The sequence below is a fragment of the Callospermophilus lateralis genome, chromosome 3, assembly GCF_048772815.1.
Source record: "Callospermophilus lateralis isolate mCalLat2 chromosome 3, mCalLat2.hap1, whole genome shotgun sequence".
NCBI lineage: Eukaryota > Metazoa > Chordata > Mammalia > Rodentia > Sciuridae > Callospermophilus > Callospermophilus lateralis.
The window spans coordinates 190,949,554-190,975,699 of record NC_135307.1 but is presented as its reverse complement, the minus strand read 5'-3'; the positions used below and the strand labels follow the sequence as shown (position 1 = coordinate 190,975,699).

General features: G+C 59.0%; 1 protein-coding gene across 1 annotated transcript in view; it reads left to right on the top strand.

The window, feature by feature from the left end:
- The first annotated feature begins 3,830 nt into the window (after positions 1 to 3,830).
- Bcas4 (breast carcinoma amplified sequence 4) overlaps positions 3,831 to 26,146 on the top strand; it is a 45,755-nt gene continuing 23,439 nt past the window's right edge. The window contains 3 exon segments of the mRNA XM_077109092.1: positions 3,831 to 3,935; positions 16,884 to 16,951; positions 23,477 to 23,594. Coding sequence (XP_076965207.1) covers positions 3,846 to 3,935; positions 16,884 to 16,951; positions 23,477 to 23,594 — 276 coding nt within the window. The 5' untranslated portion in view covers positions 3,831 to 3,845.

Below are 26,146 nucleotides of genomic sequence, written 5' to 3'. Positions count from 1 at the left end.
CCCTCTCCTCTGCCTCTCCCTCTCCTCTCCCTCTCCTCTGCCTCTCCCTCCTCTCCCTCTCCTCTGCCTCTCCTCCTCTCCCTCTCCTCTGCCTCTCCCTCCCTCTCCCTCTCCTCTGCCTCTCCCTCCTCTCCCTCTCCTCTGCCTCTCCCTCTCCTCTCCCTCTCCCTCCTCTCCCTCTCCCTCCTCTCCCTCTCCTCTCCCTCCCTCTCCCTCCTCTCCCTCTCCCTCCTCTCCCTCTCCTCTCCCTCTCCCTCCTCTCCCTCTCCTCTGCCTCTCCCTCCTCTCCCTCTCCTCTGCCTCTCCCTCTCCTCTCCCTCTCCCTCCTCTCCCTCTCCCTCCTCTCCCTCTCCTCTGCCTCTCCCTCTCCTCTCCCTCTCCCTCCTCTCCCTCTCCCTCCTCTCCCTCTCCTCTCCCTCCCTCTCCCTCCTCTCCCTCTCCTCCTCTCCCTCTCCTCTCCCTCTCCCTCCTCTCCCTCTCCTCTGCCTCTCCTCCTCTCCCTCTCCTCTGCCTCTCCTCCTCTCCCTCTCCTCTGCCTCTCCCTCCTCTCCCTCTCCTCTGCCTCTCCCTCCCTCTCCCTCTCCTCTGCCTCTCCCTCCTCTCCCTCTCCTCTGCCTCTCCTCTCCTCTCCCTCTCCCTCCTCTCCCTCTCCCTCCTCTCCCTCTCCTCTGCCTCTCCCTCCTCTCCCTCTCCTCTGCCTCTCCTCCTCTCCCTCTCCTCTGCCTCTCCCTCTCCTCTCCCTCTCCCTCCTCTCCCTCTCCTCTCCCTCCCTCTCCCTCCTCTCCCTCTCCCTCTCCCTCCCTCTCCCTCTCCTCTCCCTCTCTCTCTCCCCCCCACACACACACACACACTGGCACGTGATTTGTGCCCAGGACACTTTAGCAAGGAAGGCTGCTGCAGAGGCCCCAGGCCTTAGAAAGGCCACTGTGGGGTCCCCACTGGCCCAGAGCGAGGCCAGCCTGAAGCCAGCCTGGGACCAGGCAGCCTGGAATCCCCCCACCCCCACCCCCTGGATCTTTTCAGACTCCCACAGCCGGGAGGCCACGCTCCAGACCACTTAAGTCGGTCTCGGGGTGGAGTCTGGCATCAGTATTTTCTAGAGACGTCCCAGGGGTTTCCAATGTCCCACAAGTTTGGGAACTGGGGCTGGTCTAAAGCGGGGTGTGCCTGAGGCCTGGGCTGGGGAGCTCTGAAACGACAGGAGAGGCCACCATCTTGCCTCTTGAGGTGAAGCCGGATGGGCGGGGGTGGAGGACGTGCCACCTAGGCCCAGCTAAGGGCTGCAGCTCCCGGGGCCCTTGGGGCCTGGCAGCCACCACCTCTTCATGCCCCGGCGGGGAGGGCTGCCTGCACCCGCCCAGGCCGCTGGAGAAGGCTGCAGGAGCAGAAGCTCCGAGCCCGGCTTGGGCACCAGAGGGAGCTCGTGGGGACGCGCCAGGGCTCCCTCCCGGCAGCTGGTTCAAACTGGTTTGGACAGGGTGCGGCCTCGGCGGGCTGCATTCCAGGCCTCAGGCTCTGCCTGTCCCAGGGCCTCCCTGAGGGCCCCCCGGGACCAGGGCTGGACCAGGGGGCAGGGCCCTGGGGCAGGAGCCAAGCGCCCCTGAGGGCCTGGGGAGATCTTCAGATCCAACCCTCTGTGTTTAAGGTCTTTTCTCGGCCTCCCTGGGGGCCCTGTCAGGTGCCAGCAGCAAGGTAGAGCCCCTGGGTGGGCTTGTCCTCAGAGGCCAGGGGATTGCAACCTAGAGGCCCAGCACCCCTTCTCCCCAGAATCCCCCTCCCTTCAGAAAGTTTGGGGCAGGGCTCTGGGCCTTGGGTGTTTAGCAGAGTGTTTCTAAGGCACAATTGCACACTCACCAGCAAAATGACTGTGGAGCCAGCCTGGCCCAGAGTGCAGATCCAGGGGCGCTGGGGAAGAGCCCGCGGCTCCAGAACCCTCCCCCAGGGAAGGGGGCTGGGCGGTCAGTGCTGTTAGCCAACATTCCAGGCTGTGGGGTTTGTTGGGTCTTTTTTAATGAGTCATTTTGGGCATTTGAAAAGGTTAAGTATTATAGCCAACATCGACTAAGGAGAAGAACATCACAAATATCATTGAAACCCCTCTGTTGTCCCCCCCACCCCAGCAACCACCTTCCTGGTGGGTGGGGAGCATGGTTTCTGCTCCCTTTAGGCTCACGCTGCGTGTCACCTAAGCAGCCTGTGGTGTGCTTGGGCATGACTTAAAAGCCACACGGTGACGGCAGCTCCTTGCCCACTTACCATTTCGTCCCTGACATCTATCCGAGGGGCAGTTGTGACACTCAGCTCTGCTGGGCTAATCTGGGCCAGTTCTGGGCTCTTGATGAAGGGTCCCAGCCAGGGGACGGGTGAGGGGCCCAGGTTGGTGCCTAGACCAGCGTGGGATGCCCGGAAGGTCGGCACACGGAGGGAAGTCATGCCGTGCGTGGCCAACGGCCAAGTGTGGGCTCAGCGAGGTCCCATAAACCCTTTCCCTGAGCACCTGAGACCCAAGTCTTTGCCAAGAATTTTCCAGAAAATGACTGTGGGCTGAAGTCCTGAATGTCCAGGCGGGATGTTGGGAAGTTAGCAGAGGGTGCTTTGGAAGCAGGGGTCGCAGAGGGGTGGCTGGGTGATCAGGGCCTGCTCAGACCCTCCCTGGGCTGCCGGACAGGATGTCTTTCCAGGGACTGAGCCAGAGGTGCTCACCCACTGAGCCACACCCAGCCCTTTTTAGTTTTTGAGACAGAGGCTCCCTAAAGCTGCTTTGGGACCCGCTAAGTTGCTGAGGGTGGTTTTGAACTTTGGAATCCTCCTGCCTTTGAGCCGCTGGGATTACAGGCATGCGCCACCCCATGCCCGGCCAAATTTAATAGTTTGAAAGAGGAGTCCTGTGAAGAATCAAGACTCTAGACTTCCCTGGCCCATGTGCTTTCTTGGTCCTGTGCTCACGACTATCGGTTTGGGGTGTGGGGTGAGCCCTCCTCCTTCGGCCCCAGGGTCTCTGAATGGCTTAGGAGCATCTCAGTGGTAGAGCTGTCCTAGTTTCAGTCCCTAGAACCACAAATAAATAAAGGCTGCCCGGAGGAGGAAGAGGAGGAGTTGGTCCTCCCATACCCTTGGCTTTCCTAAAACCAGCTGCTGAATAGGTGGTCCCCGGCCAGCAGCTTGGGGGCTTTAAAAGAAGGAGGCCCTGGGACAGCTCTAACACTGGGTGGACCCTGGAATCACCCGAGAAAACTTCTGATGAAGGGTTGGGAGGGGGTGTTGGGTGGCAGAGCTGCTCTACCAAGTCCCACGCACAGGGGTTCTGACCTCATCTGCCGGGCGTGAGGTCTGGTTGGGGGCATTTAAAAGCTCGCGGTGGGTTTCCAACGCCGGGAACCACTGCCCTCTGGGGATTCCAACAGAAAGGTGTGGTCTTCGCCGTTGGTCCTCCTTCTCGACGTGGCTGTGTGTTGGAACCATCTGGTGACCTCCAGAAAATTCTGATTCTCGGGTCTCAACCGTAAAAGACTGTGTGGGGCCCGGGCCTCGGCCATTTCAAACGGGCCCAGGTGACTGCAATCTGCTAACGAGTTGGCCAGGCCCTGGTCCACCGGGTGGTGCAGGGGCGGCCGCAGTGCGCGCGGCGCACCACTGGGTGGCACTGCCCGCTCGGCCGGCGCCCGGGAAGCTGCGGGGAGCTGCGGGCCGCGGCCGGAGCGCACCTGCCCCGCCTCCCTCGGCCGGGCGGGCCACGGAGCAGGGCGGGCCGCGGGGCATGCAGCGGGCCGGGGCGGGGCTCCGAGGCCCCGGCGCGGGACGGGCGCTCGGGCTCTCGGTGCCCGCCGGACCCCGTCGCCCTCCGGATGCTGCTAGTGGACGCCGAGAGTCCGGAGCCCGTGCGCAGCGGAGCGCACGAGCTCGTGCTCTTCCTGACCCCCGAGCCCGGGGCAGAGGTAGGGGACCGGGGGTGGAGGACCATGCGGAATCACGGGTGGGGACCCGGGCCCTGAAGCAGGTGGGGACCCGCGGTTCTCGCAGCATCCTCGCGCGCCCGAGGGCTGGGGGGCCAGGACCGCCGCCCTCTGGAGCGGGGTCTGCCGGGGGCGACCCTGAGATGACCGGCGGGTCGCAGCTCGTCCCCGCTGCTGCTGACCCCGGGACCCCCTGTCCGGGGACGCCGGGTCGAGCGCGGTCGGGGCTGCTGCCCTTTGCCGGGCTGGCCCTGGGGACGCCCGACCGGCCCTGCCCCTGTCCAGCCTCCTCTGAGCGGTGCCAGAGCCCGGGAGCGGGAAGCCCCGAGGCCGCGGTCCGCTGCGGTTGCTAGGAGCGGAACACCACGTCCCTCTCGGCACTTTCTATTTTAAACGCCTAAATAAAAAGTACGGCTAAAACGAGGCTCCTGCCTCCTTCCGGCTGGAGCAGTCTGTTGATGGAGCTGGGAAAAGTTACCCAAGTCCACTAGCAGTTATTTAGGGCCAGAAAACCAGCCCCTTCTCTTTTTAAATCACAAAAGCGGCGCGGAAGCATTTAAAATAAAGGCCGGCCTCGCCCTCTCATTTTCTTTCCACTTCAGTTTCCAGTTCGCAGAGAAAACCAGCACCAACAGTTGGTGCGCGTCATTCCAACGCTTAGGAGTGCCTTTAGCGATGTGGGCATTTATCTGTCCGTGTCTGTATGGACGTGATGATACAGTGCTCCTCTGCAACTTGCTTTTCTTTACTCAAAACGGCATAGAAAGCCGCTGAGGCAGCTGCAGGCCTGTGATCCCAGCGACTTAGGCGGCTGAGGCAGGAGGATCTCAAATTCAAGGCCAGCCTCAGCAACTTCTGGAAGCAACTTAGCAAGACCCTCAAAATTAAAAAAAAAAAAAAAAAAAAAAAGGAAGATTTTTTTTCCGAAGGGCTGAGGCTGAGGCTGTAGCTCGATGTCAAAGCACCCCAGGTTCAATCCCCAGTACCAAAAATAAAAAGGAAAGAAAGAAAAAAGGTGCAGGGGATGGAAAAATGGATAGTGGCTGTGAGGATAAGGTAAGGGGACGCTGTTCCTGGTGAAGAAAGTGTTGTGACATTAGCAGGGATGGGCACAGAACTTTGTGAAGGAAACTGCTGGATCCTACACGTTAAGCAAGTGAATTTTGGGGAATGTGAATCATAACTCAGTTTAGGAAGTAACATGCCAAGACAAAACAAAGAAGCACGACAAAACCAAAAAATAAGAGAGAGAGAGAGAGAGAGAGAGGAAAATAAATAAATAAAAGAAGTAGCATGCAACTCAGATGCTGTGGTTCATGCCTGAAATCCCTGCAACTTGGGATACTGAGCCAGGAGGACCGCAGATTTTAGACTGGCCTCACCAACTTTGCAAGACCCCAAATAAAATAAAAAGGACTGGGGAGGTAACTCAGTGGTACAGGGCCCCTGGGTTAAATGAGTGCATCCATAAGAACTATCCTGTAGAAATATGATTCCAACCACAAATGTGAGACATCTTTGTAATTTAAAGTGCCCCAAGAAGCACACACAGAAACACAGATGACATCATTTCACCATATTAAGTGTATCCAAAGTATCATTTATCCAAAATAATGCAGATCCAAAATATTTCAACATGTAATAGGAATTATTAAAATAATGACATTTTACATTCTTTTCTCTTAACCAAGTTTTAGAAATCAGGCTTTTTTAAAAAAAATTTATTTATTTATTTTTCAAATCAGGCTTTTTAAAGCCTGTCTCTGGGCCAGCCACATTTTAAATGCTCAGTAGCCCCTTGGGGTGGGTGGCTTCTGCATTAGAGTCTACATCATTATTTGACTTAGCATCCCACCATGAAATAAGCATTGTTTCTATGAGCACCTACTACGCGCCAGCAGCGTGCTACTCCGCTTGTAGGTTGTGCCCTTGCACAGGGACTGACCTAGTGGCTTCGAAGTTTTTATGTAGACTTCGTAGCTCAGCAACTGGAGGCTTTCACTGAATGCGTGTCGGCTTGTGGATCCAGGATTTATGAACATCTGAAAGTGGCTCAGAGCTGCTGCCCTTTGCCAGACTGGACCCTGGAGGAGACCCAATCCCCTATCACATCTTGGTCTGGTGGCCCAGGGACAGGTGTCTGCAGTTTCCCCCTGGCTTGAGGGTTCTTATTTCTTTTCTTTTTAAAATATTTTTGTTGTTGCTGTAGATGGACACAATACCTTTGTTTTATTTATTTACTTTTATGTGGTGCTGGGGATCACCCAGTGCCTCACACGTGCTAGGCAAGCCCTCTGCCTCTGAGCCACGTCCCCGGGCCCTGAGTGTGAGCAGCGAGAGTCCCTGTGCCCAGCGGCTAAACCCCAGCCTCATTCAGGTCTTCTGAAGAGACTGTGTGTATTGGCTGCTTCTCCTCTGGGCTCCTTTAACTCAGAACAGCTTTGCTTGTGCTCGTTTGTAAGGGACATAATGGAGAACCCCAACTCCCTGTAGCTCCGTGCGGCAATAAACCCACTTATCGCGCCTGCTGAAGTTTATTTACCAAAAGCAGCCGACGCCAGGCCACGCCAGGCTCTCCTTAGCGTTGATTCATTACAGGCCCCTGAGCTGCAGCTGGTAAATGAGCCAGGAAAGGGACGTCTGCATCGGGAGAGGCCTGAGCCGCAGGTGGCCCTCGGGCAGCCCTTTCCCCAGGTCCCGTTGGCTCTTACAGGAAGTAGCTTCTTCATCCAGCCAGTGCCAGCCCCGCAGATGGCCAGCTTCCTTGGTGAAATGGGGCCTGCCCTGCTCTGTGCAGGTCGGCCTGGAGCTGGAGAGGACAGAGCAGCCAGACCTGGGCCTGCCGCCTGGCGGTCAGACAGCAGGCCAGGGACAGAGAACACCCACTAGTTGTGATGAGAGCCCTGGAGATGCCCCGGCTGGAGGGCGGCTCTGGGTGTCTGGAGTGGAGGCTGGGCAAGGCCTCTCTGAGAAGCTGTGTCTGGGCAGGAGCCCCCGGATGTGCAGGGACCAGGGAGCCCGAGGAGGTCTGGGAGGGGTGGAGGAGGGTAGTACCTACCTGCAGTCCTGGAGGGCTTCCCTGAAGCAGTGACCTGTTGAATCCTGACGGCTTGACGGCTGAACCATGACTCTGGGTTCTGGGCAAGCCAGTGGCACACAATGGTGCCGTCCTCGAGACTGGCGTCGTGGTCTGGGAGATGCGCGGATAATAAAGATGGAAGGGAAGACGGTGGCTGTGCTGTAGACGTGGGTTCCACGCCTGCAGGTTTAGCCACCTGGGGATCAAAAATGTTGGGGAAAAATGTACAAAAAATAGAATAATAAAAGTGATACAGATATTCAAAGACCTAGTACAGGCTGGGGATGTGGCTCGGCGGTAGGTGCTTGCCGAGCGCACACAGACCTGGGTTCATCCCCAGCAAAACTAAAGCAGCAAAAGAGGCAAACAGCATCGCAGCGAGTTACATAGCAATGAATTTGTATTGAGCAACATGAATCATCAGAGATGACCTGAAATACACAGGAGGGGTTTTTTAAAACAGTACTAGGGATTGAACTCAGTCCCTTCACACACGCTGGACAAGTGCCTTCCCACTGAGGTGCTTCCCCAGCCCCTTTTTTTTTTAATTATTACTCATATTTTTTCTTTAGTTGTAGATGAACACAATGACTTTATTTATTTATTATATCTTGAACTTGAGATCCTCCTGCCTCAGCCTCCCCAACCGCTGGGGTTACAGGCTTGAGCCACTGCATGTCTACAGGAGGACGTGCCTAGGATCTGTGCAGAGCTACACCCTTCTGTGTAACAACCTGAGCGTCCTCAGGTTTTGGTATCTGAAGGGGTCCTGGAATCAATTCCCTCACAGATACTAAGGAAGGGCTGCGACAAAATGGTGACAGAGGCCTCACGGGAGGTACCTAAGGGCCGCGGTGGAGATGGCAAACACTGGCACACCTGTGCACAGCTGGGGAGGGATAGGGACCCGGAGGGTTGTGTGGTGGACCTCAGGTGGGGCGGTGGGAGCGGGCAGGGCCCAGCCGGGCCGGGGGCCTTGGGGAGGAGTGTGGATTCTGCTCTTGGGTCATGGATCAAAGCCCTGAGCTGGGTGCGAGCAGGTGCAGGCCGGGGTCAGAGCCTGGGACTTCTGGCTGCAGGACCGAGACCACCCCCAAGGCTGGAGTGGCTGCCAGGAGACCAGAGCTGGCTGCTGAGGCCCCCAGGTACAGGAGGACAGTGCCCACCGGGCCCTGGCTCAGAGACTTCTGGGGCATGAGAAGCCAAGGCCACAGTGGGCGCTGGGAGAGGGCCCACCCCCTTGAAAGGAAGTTCCCGGCTGGGATCCACGCGGCCAGCAGTGAGCTGTCCTTAGCCCCCCGACAGGGCCTGACCCGAGATGCCTTCTTCCTGGCTGGTGACCCTCAGCCCCAAGGGAGGAGCATTAGAAAGAAACAGCTTCCCAAAGATTGGAAACAGCCCCATGCCCGAGAGCATGGCTGGTCCCCAGTGGACACAGTGGACACCTTGCTGCCCCGAGACGCTGCCCACCACGGTGTGTGCATGTGCGACCACCTTCTGGAAATCCAAGCAGAAGGCAGAGATTCCACATTCGATGCATCTATAAAGAGGAGACTCGGCGAAACCTGTCACTGGGCGCAGGTCCAGCTGGGTTGAGGGCCTGGGCAGGGCCTGGTTCCTAAACTTTGTGGACATTGTCATGTTGGGGGAATCTTCACAAGAAGTTCTGATGCGTTGGGGCTGGGTCGTGGCTCAGTGGTAGGGCACTTGCCTGGCAGGGTGAGGCGCTGGGTTCCATTCTTAGCCCCACATCTAAATAAATAAATAAAATGAAGGTCCATCAATGGCTAAAAAAAATATTAAAAAAAAAAAAGTACTGGCGCGTGGCTCCCGCCCCTGCATTCCGGTCGAATTGGTGTGGGCACTGGGCGATGGGATCTAAAAAACTCCCCAGGAGGGCATTAGCCTGGGAGTGACCCAGTCTGCCTGTTCGGGACATCACTGTGACTGCTGTATGGAGCTGGTGTGGACAGTGACCCCAGGGCCCCAGCTGGGGATCTGGACTTCTCCACAGTCCCCTGGTGATTCTGACAGTCGTCCTGCTTAAGGCCACCCGCCTGCTCTGGCCTGGACCTGACTGGGGTCACAGGCTTGTTGTCCAGGAGTGGCCACGCCCAGCCTCAGGACCCACTGTCCTGCTTGCCCTGGGTCCTCAGTGCCTGGTGCCGACGGGTGGAGGAAAAGTCTCATGGGTGTGTGGACACCGGTGCTCAGCCCAGTCCCTGGACGGCCAAGAGGAGGGAGCACAAGGGCTGGGGCCTGTGCTGGGGGCCTCTCTGCGCCTCCATCTCCTTGGCCATCCGCTGGTTAGTGGACGGGGCCAGGAATCCACAGATGTGGATTCTGCCGTGAGAGGTCTGGGGACGTCAGTCACAGTGGTAGTCATTGCACAGGTGTTTGCTGAGCAGGTCCAGGTGGGCGCTGGGAGGAGAGCACCAGGCCCGTCCCCAGGGTCCCCAGGGACTCGTGGCGAGGGTGATGCCACTCACCCACGTGGCCCGCGGTTCCGCACCGCCTTTGGAAGCAGGCGACCCCAGGCCTCCTTCGGGGCTGGAGGTTAGGAATTTTCCACTCCCCAGGATGCCCTGGTGCAGGCTCGGGATCTTGTGTCCCCTCTGCACCTGTGTACCTCGGGCCAGCTGTGCACGTCACAGTTCTGCAAAACACAGCTACTGCCTGCGCCGTCCAAATGGGCCTCGGTTCCTGGATTGAGTCACTGGACCTGAATTTATTCCTTGGCTGTGGCTGTGGGGAAATTTTGCTTTGTGGTTCATTTAAAGTAAATTGGAATAATTGTTTTTAGCAATTAAGTTTTTTTTTTTTTTAAAGAGAGAGAGAGAGAAAGAATTTTAATATTTATTTTTTAGTTATCGGCGGGCACAACATCTTTGTCGGTATGTGGTGCTGAGGATCGAACCCGGGCCACACGCATGCCAGGCGAGCGCGCTACCGCTTGAGCCACATCCCCAGTCCCTAGCAATTAAGTTTTGTTTAAAAATTTTAAAAAGTACACATACGTTACCAGTCCAAGAGCCCATGACTGTGGCGGTTGAGTGGGCCTGCCCAGGCCTGCCCTCATCCGCAGGTCCTTCCCCACCCCCACCGTCCTCTGCCCACTCCTACATTCTGCCCTGTGGGTCCTTCTCACTTAATGTGGCTTGGAGAGCTCTCCATACAAGTGCTCAGAGAACTGCCCAATTTTTATTATGCTTTTCAGTGCTGGGGACCCAACCAGGGCCTTCCCCTACCAGGTATATGATCCACTTCTAGGTACGTCCTGGTCCTCTGCCTGATTTTTTTTTTAAGAAAACTAGACAGATTTGTGTGTGCGTGACTTATTATTTAGGTGACTGTTCTTCCACTGACAGTCACTTAGGTTCTGCGGAGCCTTTTGCTGTGAACACCTGAAGCCCGTCACTGTGCATTTGTGCAGAATCAAGAGAAACCCCTGGGAGGAGGGGACCGCCTAAGGGTGTGAGCATTTTTTAAAAATATCTTTATTCTATTTACTTATTTATGTGTGGTGCTGAGGACCGGCCCTCGGCCTTGCACGCCCCAGGCAAGCCCTCTACGCTGAGCACCGGTCATTGTTGCCAAATTACCTTCTTGGAAGTTGGGGTCAGGATGAGTGTGGAAGAGTGGCCGGTCCCCTCTGGACACTCAGACCTCAAGGCCGAGGGTCCTGAGGGACCAGGATGGTGTCTCTTCCTTGAGGAGGGGATGATCATGCCCTGCCAGGTCCTCCCTGGTGGCAGTGCAGGCCCGAGGCAGCCGGAGCTCTCCCTGTGCCCCCAGCCCGGGTCTGTCAACTCTGACTTCACCCCTTTCATCCTGGACCCAGAGGAGAGCTGCTGCTTCTGCGCAGGTTGAGCGGACACTGTGGTTTCTACAAAGATCGTTGTGTTAAATAGCGCTACTAAGGTAGAACCCACGCACACAGGAGCCACTCATTTAAAGTGACCAGTTTAATGGCCTGGCCTGGTCACAGCCCCCAGCCATCCCCACCACTGCTTCAGAACATCCCCCCCACCCAGGGGAGACCCTGACCTCTCAGCTCTCACACCCAGCCCCACCCAGCTCCTCGCCTCTTTGGACATTTTACACATTTGTGTCTTAAAGGCACAGCGTGGCCCCAGGTCTGAAGGCCGTGTTCAGCCCCCAACAGTCTTATTTTAACAATTCACCAGGTTGGTTTTAGATGGCTGCCAGTGGGAGCATTGCACAAGTGTCTGGACCACGTCTGTCCTGAACAGGCGGGCCTGCAGCTCCCACTTGGCACTAGCTGGTGCCAGGGGCAGGCGCCTGTTTCGATGGGGCAAAGGGTCTCTCTGTGCCCCAGCCCCCCCCCTCCCTCCCCTGAGGCTGAGCATCGGCTGAGGTGTGGTTTGCTTATGCTGCTCTTTCTTAAGGCAAAGGTGGGAAATGGCATCCATAGGCTGGCCTCTTCCTGACCCAACAGGTGACCGTCACCTGCCTGGCTTCTGTGTCCACGCAGGTTTGGAGACCCTGCTGGGTCCATGTTACAGACACGGACGTGGGGCTTGTGGCTCATGGGGATGGCGAGCGACCCCGGGAAGCTGCTTGGTTGGCATCCTCCGGGTCCCTCCTGAGGGGGTCAGAGCAGTGTCCCCCACCCCCATTTTCAAATGGGGAAACTGAGGCACGGGGATGGTCAAAGATGGAGTGGAGACCACACAGCACAGAAGGTGCGGTCAGGACGACAGCTCTGGGCTGCGGTCCTCAGGCAGTGGCTCCTGTGGGTGTGTGTCCTCCTCCTCCTGCTGATTTTTCCCTCCCTCCCTGCGTCCTTTCTTTCCTGCAAAGAATATTCATCCAGCACGGAGCACCGTATTGATCCCCAACTGCAGGTAGCAAACGACTCAACCCGCTCAGCATAACACATGCCCGCGACTTGGAGGTGCCTGGGCGGGTGGCTGCTGCTGGCTGTGGCGGCTGTGGCGTCTGCCCCTGCAGGTCCAGTGTGGCCTGACTGTCGCCTGGCTGCTGGTGCTGCTGGTGGTGTGCGTCTCAGTCTCCACGTGGCCTCCCAACCTCCGGGGCCTCTCACCAGGGCCTCTGCAGCAGATCGCCTGGACTGACTCCCAGCCCTGGCTTCCAGGAGGGCGAACCAAGCTCAAGGCCGGGACCCAGGCTGAGCCCAGGCATCACAGAGTGTCACTGTCTCGGTCTGTTTTGTGCCGCTGTGACAGATCGCACTGGCGGGGTTACTTGTGATGAACAGAAGGTTATTTGGCTCACGGTTCTGGAGGCTGGAGGTCCAAGGTCGAGGGCCCGCATTTGTGAGCATCTTTCTGCTGCGTCCTCCCAACACGGTCGCGGGGGATTAAGCTTCCAGCACGGCGGGCCTCACTCCAGACAGAGCCACCTCCTCATGGCACAGTGGCAAAAGGGCAGGTGGCTGGGAGGGGGCTGGGGCCCCTCTTTGGAAACCCCAGCTCTACCGTGGGCCAGGCCCTCTTCCGGGACCTGCAACCGAAAACTGAATTTAAAAAGATACCAAAACCCAAGATGTCCAAACGTGTCATCTGGTGGCAGGAGAGCCAGGGTCTCCCTAAGTTGGCCAGGCCGGACTGAAGCTTGGGGTCCTCCCGCCTCAGCCTCCCGAGCAGCTGGGATTCCAGGGGTGCCCCCCGCGCCCTGCAGTCGTCAGAGTTTCAGAGTGCACAATGGAGTGCCGCTCAGTGTGCTCACTGGGAGGCTCAAACGCTCCCACGGCTCGTTCCAGAACATTCCCACCGCCTCAGAAAGGAGACCCCATAGCCCTTCGAAAGGATCCCTGCCCCTCCCCTGCCCCCACCAAAGGGAAGGGCACTAACGCACTCTGGCCTCTCGCCTGCCCTTCTGGGTGCGCTGTGCAAATGAGATCCGTAGCCTGTGGCCACTGTGGCTGGCTTCTGTCACTTGCGTGTGCCCTCAGGACCCTCCCCACCGCAGCCTGGACGGACCCCGTTCCTTTTCATTGGGCAGAAGACTGTTACCCCTGGTCTGCTTCGACCACGGCTCCTTGGCCCGTGCCCCAGCTCAGGGACACCAGGTGACCCCCACTGCTTGACTCCTCGGGTAATCTGTGCGAGTTCTTGCAGGAGCATGTGTTTTCAATTCTTCTGGGGAAGGAGCTTGGTCATGGGGTAGCTGCCGCCTTCCTCCCGAGGAACTTCCAGGCTGGTTTCCAGAGCAACCGCACAGCGGCACCTTCCACCGGGCTCCGCGCGGCTCCACTTCCTCCCCACGCTCCGGGCCCCACCTCTGGGATCACAGCCAGCCGGGTGGACGCAGGGTGGTCCGGGGAGGGAGGTCCAGGGGAGGACCCCTGGGAGGAGGAGACTGCAGGGGAGCAGGCCTGGGGACCAGCGCGCAGGCTCCTGCAGTGGTCCCGGCAAGAGATGGCGCCCTGTGGCGGGGCGGCAGCGGGCAGGGAGGTTTAGCAGGGCCAGCCCCTGTCTGTCGTGGCCTGCCCAGCTGGGAGCTTGATCAGCGTTTGGGGAACGTGGAGGAACGCAGCCTCGTCTACCCGTGTGAACGATGCCCACCAGGACTGGGGTGTGGCTCAGGGGCCCAGCGCTTGCCAGGACAGGCCCCTGGCTCCGTCCCCCGCACTGCAAAACAGGAGCCTACTCGCGTCCCCGTAATGCCGGGTGTCACTTAGAGCAGGCTCTTTGCCTCCTTCCTCTGGGACTGGAGCAGTCTGTGTCCCAGGAGTCACCAAAAAGAGCTGCAGGGATACTCGTCTTGCTTTCAGGCTGGTTAAAGAGGCACGTGGGCCGCAGCCTGCGGGACCCATTTCGGAGGCCACTTAGGGGATTATCTTGAGAGAAAATCGTCCCGTGAGTGATTTGTGGCCTGCTGGGGCGGCCAATCCCAGCCCCTTTTTGTGGGCCAGGAATGTTTGGGGCTTGTTCCTCCTGAAGCCAGACAGACAGACAGGCGGCAAGGACAATCTTGGCCCCTTCCTGCTCCTGGGCACCACCCTGGGCCCCGGGAGCTGAGGTTGGGGGAGCGACCACAGCCCACAGGCAGCCATGAAGGGACACGTCTCCCCCCAGCCCTCCCCAGAGCATCCCGGTGGCTACAGACTGTAAGCTCTGGCCTGGCACGTGGCCCACACCTGCAGTCACAGTTACCACTGCAAGTTCAAGGCCAGCCTCAGCACAGAGCAAGGCGGCCAAAAATGAGAAGGCCGGGGTGTGGCTCAGCGTTAGAGCACTGGCTTAGCACTGAGTTCCATCCCCAGGACTGCAAAAGTCAAAGACGACAAACAAAACACGCACCCCCCCTCCCCAAGACAAGTCCTTCAGCTCTAGGTCATATTGCTCAGAGTCAAATTCTGGCTTTGGTATTTATCAGCTGTGTGACCTTGAGCAGGTGACTTAATGTTTCTGATCCCCTGTTCCTCAGTCCATGAAAAAGGGGAGAATAATAGCACCCAATTAGAGGGTTCCTCTGGGAATCGAGTGGGGTCGTCTGTACCAAGTGATCAGCCACTGCTTCTATCTCTCAGGAAAGAGGAGCATAAAGCAGCTGTCCCTTCTGTGCCTGTGTGTGTCAGCATCTGCTGAATGATTCAGTCACACTTGTGGTGTCTGGTCCACCTCCTGACAACCCTGCCACCAGGACTGGGGTGTGGCTCAGGTATGGGTAGGCTGGCTCCTGTCATAGGTGAGCCACCAAAACACACAAGTGGGGCCCCCGGGTTAGGTCCCAGGCCAGCAGAGGAGGCGGTGGCCTTGGCACCCAGGACAGACTTGAACTTGCCCTGTCTGGTCTTCTGTCCTCTCCTCTCTTCTCTCAACCACTGAGCCATGTCCCCAGCCCTATTTTGTATTTTATTTACAGATCCAGGGTCTCACTGAGTTGCTTAGGGCCTCACTTTTGCTGCCTAAGGCTGGCTTTGAACGTGGGATCCTCCTGCCTCAGCCTCCAGAGCCACTGGGATTACAGGCGAGTGCCACCCCGCCCGCCCCCCAGGGCCTTGCACATGCTAGGTACACACTTTACCACTGAGCTCCACCAGGCCCCGAGGCCTGGTCCTTTCTGAACTGGACTGTGGAGGTTGGCAGCTCGGGGGCACCTTGGGAAGGAGGCTCCCTTTGGTGGCTTCGGGCCTCTGTGGCCCCGTGGGTCTCTTCCGAGGTGCGCCGCTGGGGTCTGGGTGGTTTGCATCCGGGCTCCTGGGGCTCTCCGGCAGCCCCTGCCCCCTCCCATCCCTCTCATTTCTCTTTGGATCCAAAGAAACATCCCACCGTCCCCGTCTGCCCTCGGCCCGTCTTCCTCCCTAGCGTGGTGATGACGTGACGTCACTGACCAGTTTTATTTTCTGGGACCCGGGGATCTTCTTTCGTGCCTCCCACCCTTCCCCCTGCCGTGGCCCCTGCTCCTGTCAAGCATCCCTGTGGCAGCCCAGAATACTCCCAGCTGTGAGATGAAGGTTCCAGAGTTTAAAATTGCAACTGGGTACTATTTATACTCCAGCCGGAAGGAGGCTTTTGTGCAGCGAGTGGCTTATTTTGTTGTGGCAGCGACGGCTCACGCCAGAGGCAGGCGCTGGGCTCAGTTCAAACCTTGGTGGGGACAAGTGGGTGGCGGGCAGTCTTCAGGAGTGGGATGGCCCCAGCCTGCCCAGCAGCCTCTGGTCACACGCCCCCGGCAGGGCCCTGTGGTCAGTGGAGAAAGGACTCATGTTGGGGGAGCCTTCTTGCTCTGTGCCTGCTAATTAAACGGCTGCAGCCTCAACGGCTCTTTATAGGTCAGGAAAGTGGTGCAGGCTTGAGGGGTGAAGGCCGCACAGGTGAGCAGGCAGCGGCCTCGCAGGCCTGCACTGCTCCTGTTTGGTTTGGCCCGTGGGGTGTTAAAGATTTTTTTTTTTTGAACCTATGCCCATATTTAAAAACCGGGACATTTCCTATGATATTAGAATTTCTTGAGAAATGTTGAGACTTGGCCAACCTCAGCCTGTGTTTCCTGACAGCTGCTGGCGGCCAGTTGCTTGAGACCTGAGTGAGCGCCTTTGAGAGGAGCCCAAGCCGGTATGTTCTCTCGGTCTCTTTCTCTTTCAGCACTGGGGCTGGACCCAGAGCCTTGTGCATGCCAAGCCTGCACTCCACCCCTGACCACTCCCTCAGCACCCCAGGGTCTTGGACAACTGTTGACCTTTGGACCCTCAGAGAGCCTAAGACCTTCAGGTCTCCTTTGTCAGGCGCGCTCCTCAGGGCTGGGCAAGCATGGCTGACAGGGGTGCAGACCACCCTCGGGACGCCCGGTTAAACCTGAATTTCCAATAAATAGCGACTTCTTGGTAACAGTACGTACCCCAGCTACGACCAGATGGGCACATCTGAGGCCTTCTCTGTTGAGCGTTTTGCACACAGTTCTGCAGAGCTGCCCATGCCACACCTGTGCAGCTTGTGCCGCTTCTTGGAGGCTGCTGGGACATGCCAAGGTGCTCATCAGAGCAGGCTTTGAGACGGGGGACTCCAGCCTTAGACCCCTGGTCCAGCCTCTTGGTAACTGTGGGACCTCGGGCAGGTTACCTTACCTCTCCGAGCCTGACAAGGATGGCTGTGTTACCTCCTGCTGGTACCTATGTGTCTCATCTCCACTGAGCCGTGCAGAGTAGATGCCCACTGGCCCTGGCCAGTCCCCTGTGGCCGGGAGTCATTGCTACCGGAAACAAGCCTGCAGAGGTCTAAGGAGGGAAGGTCTGGGAGGGCCAGGGAGTGACCTAAGGCTTAGTTTGCTTAACCAGAAATAAATAAGCAAAGGCAAGAAGCAGCGGAGGAAGGGTGCCCGTCTCCCTGGAAACCACCGCTGGCCGCAGGACCTTCTCGTTCCAGGCGCGGGTGGTGGAGGCGGCCATCGAGGAGCTACTCGTGGCGCTGGAGGACTTCAGCCTGGCGACCTGGTGAGTGGCCGGGAGGCGCGGGTTGGAGCCAGGCCGGCGGCAGGGGCGACCCCCGCTCGGGCAGCGCCGCCCCGCCCAGGTGCCGCCCGGCGGCCATCTTGACCCCTCTCCCCGGAGGCCGCTGCAGGAGGCGCGGCGCGGCCACGAGGTGGCGCTCTGGAGCGGCCACGCGGCGGTGGGGGGGGCTCTATTAACTCCCGCCGCGGGGACGGGACCCGGGATCGGGGACCGGGGAGGGCCGGGTGGGCAGCCGGGAGGAGCCCCCTGTCCCTCTGCCCTGCCGTGCGCCCCCTCTGCACCCAGCCCGAGGACCAGCCCTGTCCACCGGTGGGCGTGCAGCCCTGGGGGCCATGGTGGAATTTTCTAGAAGATTCCAAGCTCAGTGAGGGCAAGCCAGGAACCCAGGGTGGGGGCTTCTGCCTGGAGGTCCAGAGCACCCCGTCTTGTGATCAGGCCCCCCTTCCCCCTGAGTGGACGAAGGCTGCCAGGCTGGGCCTGACCAGGAGACCTAGGGCCCTGTGAAGCTCTGGGTCCACAGCCAGGTGTTAGAGGGTGCCCAGGGGGTGACAGTGACCACGGCCCCAGACGTACACGGAGCACCAGGCTTGTGCCAGGCATAGGCATCTCAGTGCCCACCCTGGGCCAGCCTCTGGGGACGCTGTAGGGAACAAGATGGGAACTGGCCCAGGAACCAGGTTCTCATGCAGAGGTGGCTCTGCCTGGTGGCAAGGTGACCAGACGGACTTTTTACAGCCAAAGAACCTTCTTCCTCACAAGGTTGGCCCTTCTCCTGCCCAGGCCCCGAGATGAGGTGGGGACAGAGTCCAGATCCCCTGGGCCCTGTCCACGGAGGTGGAATTGGTCCGCCAGCTGGAGCAGCCAGAGCCACCCTGGATGCAGGGACAAGGGTGATGTGAGGCCCGGGGGTCCCAGAGCAGAGGCTGTCAGGGCCCCCTGGGGAACCGGAGGCTGACGGAGCAGGCGGCCTTGGATTTGGGGCTTGGGGGAGGAACAGCAGAGAAGGTGGGTCCGAAGACGGTGCAGACTGATGACCAAGGACATCTGCGTCCTCACCTCCCCGCCCATCCCCAGGCCTCCTGTGGAAGGAGGCCCCAGGCAGCCTGAGAGACAGGAGAGCCGGGGCAGGAGTCCATATGGACGGGTGGACAGAGGTCACACCACCGCCCAGTCCTGGAAACCCGGCCGGGTGGTGGGGACTCTGGGTGCTGCCAGGAGCCCCGAGACTGCAGGCAGCACCAGGGAGGTCCCCCAACGCCGAGCAGAGCCCTGAATACGGAGGTTGGGCACAGATGACTCCTGGCCCAGGGCTGCTGACAGCTATGTTGATGTTTCTGGGAAAAAATGGAATCAGCTGCTGATATTTTTAGAATTTCATGCCCAAAATCTGGCTTCTCTTGGAGAAATGGAGATCTGGTCCCCCTGGGGGGCTGTCCCCTCACCCCCTGCAAGCATCCGCCCCTGTGGGTGGCAAGTGTGACCCACCCCAGGGATGGCCACCCTGGGCTTCTGTGTGTTGTGACAGGATCCCTGTTCCAGGACATGGAGGGAGCGGGTCCCCTGTGGCAGTGGGTCTGCCTCAGGGTGTCTGCGATGAGGGACGTGTCTGGCCCGCTTGTCCACCCGCGGTGCCTCTGTGGCTCCTGGGGGCATTTGGGTTTACAGTCCCTCAGCCGTGTTCTGTGTGGTGCCACAGATGTCCCCGACCGTCCAGACCTGGCGTGCCAGCACGTGCCCCGTGTCAGCCGGGCATCGGTGGTCAGCCTGAGGATGAGACCTCCTTCTCTTTGTGACTGCTCTGAAATCTAAGGTAGGGATGAGTGGGGACCTGCAGGGAGCAGGTGACGTCATGTTGTGGACCTCTCATGGTCCCCAGCTCCTCTCAGCCTTCAGAAACACTGATGCGTCCCGAGGTCCCAGAGTGGCCCGGCTGGCGCTGGGTGGCTTGTGGAGAAGCCTCGTCCTGTTGAGACCAGGCCACCAGAGACGGAAGCCCAGCTTCCTTTCTGGTGTGTGAATCTGCCCACCAGCCTGTCCTTGGTCCCCGTCTGTGACTGAAATTCACTACTCTGTCCAGGGACCTGTTCTGTTAGTACCCACTATTGGTACACGAAGCTCGGGTCTGTGGGCCGCCAGGCACAGCCGGGGCTTTACCTCTCGGAACCTTGTTTTCTCCTCTGTAACGTGGAGATGAGGGTTCCGATGGTCACGGCCTGAAGCTCAGTGGTATAAAACACAGCAGATCTACTCTGTGGAGTACCTCAGGGCACAGAGGGCTCATCAGAGCCCCATGGCCTCCGCCTGTCCATGTGGCTGCTTGGGCTTCCTCACTGCATGGCCGTCGGGCTACCATAGGAGGAAGTGGAGTCTCAGGTCCCATGAGGCCGGGATATGGAAATTGATACAGGGTCCCTTCCGTCATACTTTACTGGTGAAAGTACCCACAGAGCCCACCAAGAACCAAGGGGGAAGGGTGTGGACCCCCGCTTCATGGAGGAATGCGGCATCCCAGTCTGCTATGACCTGCGATGGAATAGCTGAGACAGAGCTATGCGCTTTATTCATGTCACTAGAATGGCTGAGATTTTAAAACCACCAAGATAGCAAGTGTTCGCAAGGATGAAGCCCAACTGAAGCTCACCCATTACCCACGACATGCAAAACAGTAGGGCTGCTTCGGAAACGTGTCTCATAAAGTTAAACATACGCTCATCTACACCCTGGTCTTCCTAATCGGAGGCCATTATAAAACACAAATGAAAACAGTGTCCGCACAAAGGCTCAGCCACATGTGCTTGTAGCAGCCCTGTTCCAAATGCCACAGCCTGGGAGAAGCAGCCCCATGACCATCAGCCAAGTGGTGGGGAATCGATGGTTTATGGAAATACTACTCAGCAATGAAAAAGGCTCCTGTACCCAGCCACATGGACGAGTCCCGCAGGCACGCTGTTGAGAGGGGGAAGCCAGACACGAGGCACTCTGGGCCACTCATTCCTGGGAAGTCCAGAAAGGCATGCACTCGAGGGAGTTCAGCTTTAGGCGGGAGCTTGTGGCTGGGTAGAGGCAGGGAGGACTTCCGGGGTGATGGGTGTGTTCTGCCTCCTGCTCTGGTTGTGATGGCACAGAGGTAAGCACGTGTTCAAATCCTCGGGCCGCGCACTGAAGACCTGGCCCTTCATGTCGTCCACGCGTAATCAACCATTTCTGAGCACAGTGTTGGCCACACATCCAGGACCCATAAACGGCAGCTGCTGCTCGTCCCCGTTACCCAGGCAGAGAGGCCCGGGCAGTGAAGTTCTCCAGTGACGGGATCTGAAGGGCCTTCCAGCTCCCGGCCCTGGGGGCCGCCTCAGGCCCACCCCCCGGAGCTCACAGGCAGGAAAGTCCCTGCCGGCTGAGGCCCAGCAGTGGCATTAGGAATGTGCCTGGGGTCACGTGCCGTGGCTCTCCTTCCTGGGGGCACCCAAAGGTCCTGCTCTGCGATGATGTCAGCGCCTGCTGCTGGACGCGTGGGCTCCGAGGGCGGAGGACAGGCTGGGGAAGGGTCTGCCAGGCCTCCGGGCTGACAGACCTGCTGAGTGTGTGTCCTCGCAGAGCCCCAGAGAGCGCCCATCTTCCGATCTTCCGTCACCTCCGCTCTCTTCCTGTCCCTCAGATGCCGCCACCGCGTGCTGCTATGAAGGGGGTCGGGTGTGACCAAAGAAATGTGCCACTTTCCTCTGACTGTCTTCCAAGAAGAAAGGGCCCCTGTAGCCACGGACTCCATGTTAGGGACACTCTGGGGAGTGGTGGGCTCTGTGGTTAACCCAGGGGGACCCCTGTCAGCTCCAGCGGATTGTCACTGTGTGGGACACTGGCGGGCTCAGTGTGACCAGCTCTTTTGACAAGAAGCTGGAAATCAGGGCTTCCCAGGGAAGCAGCCTGGCTCTGAGATCCTGGCGCCTCGCTTGGCTGGGCTGTGGGTCTTGGCTTTGGGTGTGACCGGGCAGATGTGGCAGGGCCCGCAGAAGCTGCCTGCAGACCCGGGGCACGTGGCCTGGGACCACCCTGATTGGAGTCCCAGCCCCCTGCCTCGCTCCTTTGTTCTCTGGGTCTGTTTTGTCACCTGCAGGATCAGGCTGGAGTGGACCGGTGCCAGCTTCAGAGGGTCTGTCCCCAGCACATGGACAGCGTGCAGAGGTGGCCTGGGGTCCGTGCCCCCTCGGCTGGCCTACACTGAATGCCCTGAGGTGGGCTCTCATGTCCCCTGCCCACGCGGGAACCCTGTAGGTTCGGGGCGCTCCCGCCCGCTGGGATGAGCCTGAGTCCTGCATTTGCAGACCACCCTGCGTTCCGTCTGGGCTGGTTCTCTGTTTACAGACACTTCGAAGCTCTCCCAGACTGTCTCCCCCACCCGGCGCGTGCCTGGCCAGTGAGCGGGCAGCGGCGGGTGCTGCCTCTGCTCGGCTCCCACCGACCCCTCCTCCTGCCCCGGGCCAGCCTCCGGTGCCCCAGGGCACAGTGGCGTGTCCCCTGGGTCCCTCCGGCTGGGGCAGAGTTGGTCTCTCTCTTGCTCCTGCTGGTTCCACAGTGTGGTGACGGGGCGGTCGGGTGTCCGGTAGATGGCCCCCGGTTCGGGTTTCCCATGGTGGGACCGACGGGAGGGGCTTTCTCCTCACTCTGCCAGGGGCCCACGGGGCCCACGTGGCATCGTGCTGGTGTGGCCTCGGTGCCCGTCTGAGGGGACGTGGCAGGTTCCCCTCCTGGAAACTCCCTGCTCCCCCACGTTTCCGTGCCCTGTCCCTGGGTGTGTCTCTCCCTCGTGCCCGCCTGGGTCCCTCGGTGTCCTCGGGGACTGGTTCCAGGAGTGTCTTTGGACACAAAACCCCAGGAGGCTCGCATCCCTGATGTCAAGTGGCTTAGCACTTGCACGTGGCCTGTCCCCACCCTCCAGGGACTTTACTTTTTTAATGCAGAGCTGGGGTTGGGACCTGGGCCTGTACCTCCGAGCCCTACGCAGCCCTCCTGTCACTTCAGATCGTCCCTCGGTGACTCTGATGCCTAACACGGTGCCCGTGCCACGGCGGTGCTGTGCCCTCCTGTCTAGAGAGCGAGGAGGACATCGTTTGCGCTGGGCACAGACAGGTTTTTTCTTAGTATTTTGACGGGTGGTTGATGGACACCAGATGTGTGACCTGCGGGTGTGGAGGGTGCCTGCATCATCGGCTTTGGGTTAGGATCCAGTGACACGTTATCATTTGTCACTGGAGTGTTCCCGCCTGGCTGTTGCTCTCCAGGCTGGCTCCTGTGCCCTTTGACATGTCCCCGTGTTCCCTGACTGTGGTACGGAGGTGCCCCAGGCTCGTCTTACAGGTTCCCTGTCCAGCCCTGGGGCCACCCATGTCTCTGCTTAATGCTAAAGTTGGAAACTTAATACCAGAACCCTTGGGCCGGGTGGGTGCCTCAGAGGGCCACGCTCACGCACTGGTGGTCCCGTGTACCCCAGGGGTCTGCGGGAGAGGCCCTGGTTCACACCCTCATCTTACAGATGAGAAAACTGAGGCTGGGGTGGGCAGGGATAGCCTGGGGTCCTGGAGAGGGGGGGTAGGCCCGAGGCCACAGCCTGCTGCCACACGTACCCTCAGGGCTGATCTTTGGCTTCAAGGACTCGGCATGAGAAAGAGGCACCCCCGAGAGTGCTGGGCTCGGAGCCAAGTGCCCAGGAGACGGTGGCACCACGACCAGAGCTGAATTCAAACATCGTCCTGAGCCCCGAGTCCAGCTCCTACTGTGTCCTCCGGTGTTCCTCGGACCGCGGGCCCCAGAACCTGACTCCGGTGTCCTAGGAGCCTTGGCTGAAGGGCATCCCGCCCCATAGAGCAGGCCGCAGGGGGCATGGGGACAGCGTGTGACAGTCCTCCCCTAGGGATCTGGATCCCCAGTGTCGGAGAGCCGTGGGGACGCGACCACAGGAAGGCAGACTCTCTCACGCACATGCAGAAGGTGGCTTGGCCTTGGCTCTGAAACAAAACGGAGGCTTCAGTGTCCCTCTGGCGATGACGGGAGGATGTGGCTGCTCAAAGTTCCGGGTCCCGGCTCCGGTCCTTTCAGGCTGAAGAAACTGAAGGTTAAATGAGATGGTTCAAGAAAGAACAGCCCAGCACCCAGGCGTAGCGGGCGCTTCCTGGCTTGTGTGACGTCACTAATGGATATTAGTGACAGTCATCAACCCACTAGTTGGTTAATTCCAGTGCAGTGAAAACTGGACCGGCCTCGACTCTGGCTCAGAGAGGAGATTCCGGATCTTCCGTGCGCTCGAGGTCCGTGGTTTGCACATGAAGATGTCCAGCCTGGGCTCACGGAGTAATCCCTGGGTGAGTGGGGGTCCCGGGGGTGAGGACGGTCCCCGTCTGGAACTCCGCGTGGTCCTTGGCTGGTGCTACATGGCATCACGGCCATCAGTGGGGCCTGTGTGGACCCCTGTGGCCCCGAGGCCGTAAGGAGGGTGCAGCGACGTGGCCTCACGAGCCGCTTTCTTTTTCAGATCAGGAGCGACATTTCACAGATCGTGGAGGAAAACGTCCCAGGCCTTAAGGCCAAAGTGACAGAAATGCGTGGCATCTATGCCAAAGTGGACCGGCTGGAGGTATGTCCAGGAGAAGGGGTTCCCTGTGACTGCAGGCTGGTCTGACCTTGAGGGTGTCGGCATTGGGCCGGCGGGGAGCTGGGGTGAGGGGGAGTGCTTCGTGGTATTTTTTTTTAAACGACAAGAGTTTGTTTCCACATTTAAAAATTGAGCTACTTTATATAAAAATCTGAATTTGAAGCTTCTTCTGAAAATCCAGAAGCACTGACAAACTGGGGCCCATGTTTCTAAGTACTTTAATCTCCTTATTTTTTCAAAGCACAAACACACTGGATGGGCACAGCCTAAGGACAATTCAGTGGATTTTCATGTGTCAACCCCACATGAAGGTGACCCAGATGAGACCGAGCATCTGCAGGCCCTAGGCCCCTCTCCCTCCCTCTCTCTCTCTCTCTCTCTCTCTCTCTCTCTCTCTCTCCCTCTCTCTCTCTGTCTCCCTCTCTCTCTCCTGGGTATTGAACGTGGGGCACTTTACCACCGAGCTCCATCCCCTATCCTTTTTGTTTTTTGGTTTTGTGACAGAATCTCCCTAAGTTGCTGAGGGTCTCACCAACTTGCTGAGGCCGGCCTCAAACTCGTGATCCCCCTGCCTCAGCCTCTGGAGTCCTTGCAGTCTCAGGCTGCATTCTCGCATAGGTGCTCCCTTTGCCACAGTCCCCCCACACCCTGTTGCCCCCCACTGACTCCTCTCCCCATCTGGTACTTGGCTCCATGTCCCCCAGCCTCCGCCAGAGGCTCAGCATCTCATCCCCCCCCCCCCGCCCTCGGCAAGGCTGGTTCCTGTCCCTGTCTGGGGTGGTGGGGTGTAAGCCCTGGGAGGTGAGCCCGTTCCCTGGAGCCCCCCACTGGTCATGTGAGGCCGGAGCGTAACCTCGTCCGTCCACCTGTGGTCCTCAGCCTGGGCCCTGGCCCCTTGCTCAGCAAAGGACCAGGAGACAGGGCTGTCAATGGCTCAGTGGTCACCTGGCTGGCGGGCTGGGCCCTCAGAGCAGCAGAGGGAGCCAGCAAGGCGGTCAGCACTGACTTAGCAGAGAATTAACATTCTCGTCAGCAGAGAAGGAGCAGGGGTATAATTAAAGCGATGCCCTTGGAATAGCTGATGCGTTCAAATTTTATTCCACGCTTTTGAAAGAGGAAAAGGAACTGGGAGGGTCTGTGCTGAGGCTCTCGCTGGCGGCCACTCCCTCCTGGACGTTCAGGCTACTGAGTGCCCCCGGGGGCTGTCACAGCACAGCCAGGAGCACAGACCTGTCCTGCAGAGGAAGGCGCGGGACCAGCATGTCCCTGATGGCTCCCTTGCTGCGGTAGCCAGTGACCGAAGGCTGGGTGGGCAGGAGGGCAGGGCCGGCACAGCTCAGGCAGAGGCCCGGGCAGGAAGGAGGCTGTGGCCCTGAAAGAGTCCCGGGGCCAAGGGCCATATGATGGAGCAGGGCTGGGGACATGGGCGCAGGAGCCAGGTTGCCCAGACCTTGCCAGCCGAGGCCAATGCTTTTGACCTTTGTCCCCAAAGGGAAGGTGGAGGAGGGAGAGCGCAGCCCACGGCTGGTGTGGAGGTCCAGGGCAGGGCGTCCAGGGCCCGGGCCTTGACACACCAGGCCGGCAAGCTCTGCCGTGGCAGTCCTGCATACACCCTTCCCTCCCACCCCCCAGTTGTGAAAAACAAATATGTCTCCAGATGTCGCCAGCGGACCCCTGGGGGTGACTCCTGGCTTTCTGGTCCCAGTGTGTGAGCCCCCATTTCCCTGCAAAAGGAGAATTGCTGCACGGATGGTGTCAGGCCCAAATGCTCCTGTATTCAACGAGCGTCTGTTGAACCATGGACCACCCCCCTGACACGGTGCTGGGACACCTGAGGTGGGACCTTGGTCTCCTGCTATCGGCCGGAGGAGCGCCAGACAGGGACGCAGGATGGGTCTGACAGGGAGCTGTGGGAGCAGCCCAGGGGGCTGAGCAGAGCCAGAACGCAGGACTTCCCTAGGATGGCCTTTCTGCTAAGGTCTGCAGCACGCCCTGGAGAACCCAGGCAGGGAACAGCGTGTGCAAAGTCCCGGGGGCAGGAAAGAGCAAAGCCCTCGGCTGTAGAGCTCCAGGTTAGGGATGGGCACAGGAACCATCAAAGAGGCTACTGTCCCTTTTCCCCTGAGAAAGTGCAAATTGATCACAGTAGCACCCCTTTATCTGTGTCTCACCTTCCATGGCTTCAGTTACCTGTGGAACGTTCTAGAAGCAAACACTTCATAAGTTCTACCTCTTGTGCCAGCCCGAGCAGGATGATAAAATCTCACGCTGTCTACCCAGGCCACACGTCACTCCCTCGTCCAGGGCACCCTGCTGTACAGGATTCCCACCTCTGGTGACGTGGCAGTCCCCACTGGCCCGTCACAGGCTCATGCTCCAGGGCAGTGTGACAGTCACAGACATTTTACTGCCAGACGTTGTTAGACTCGCTGCGTTTGCTATGAGCGGTTGGCATCTCTGGCTGGACCTAGGTGTCAAGCCTGTTGTTAAGAGAGGACAGGAGAAAACAGAGCGCCACCGTGGGGGTCCTGTGT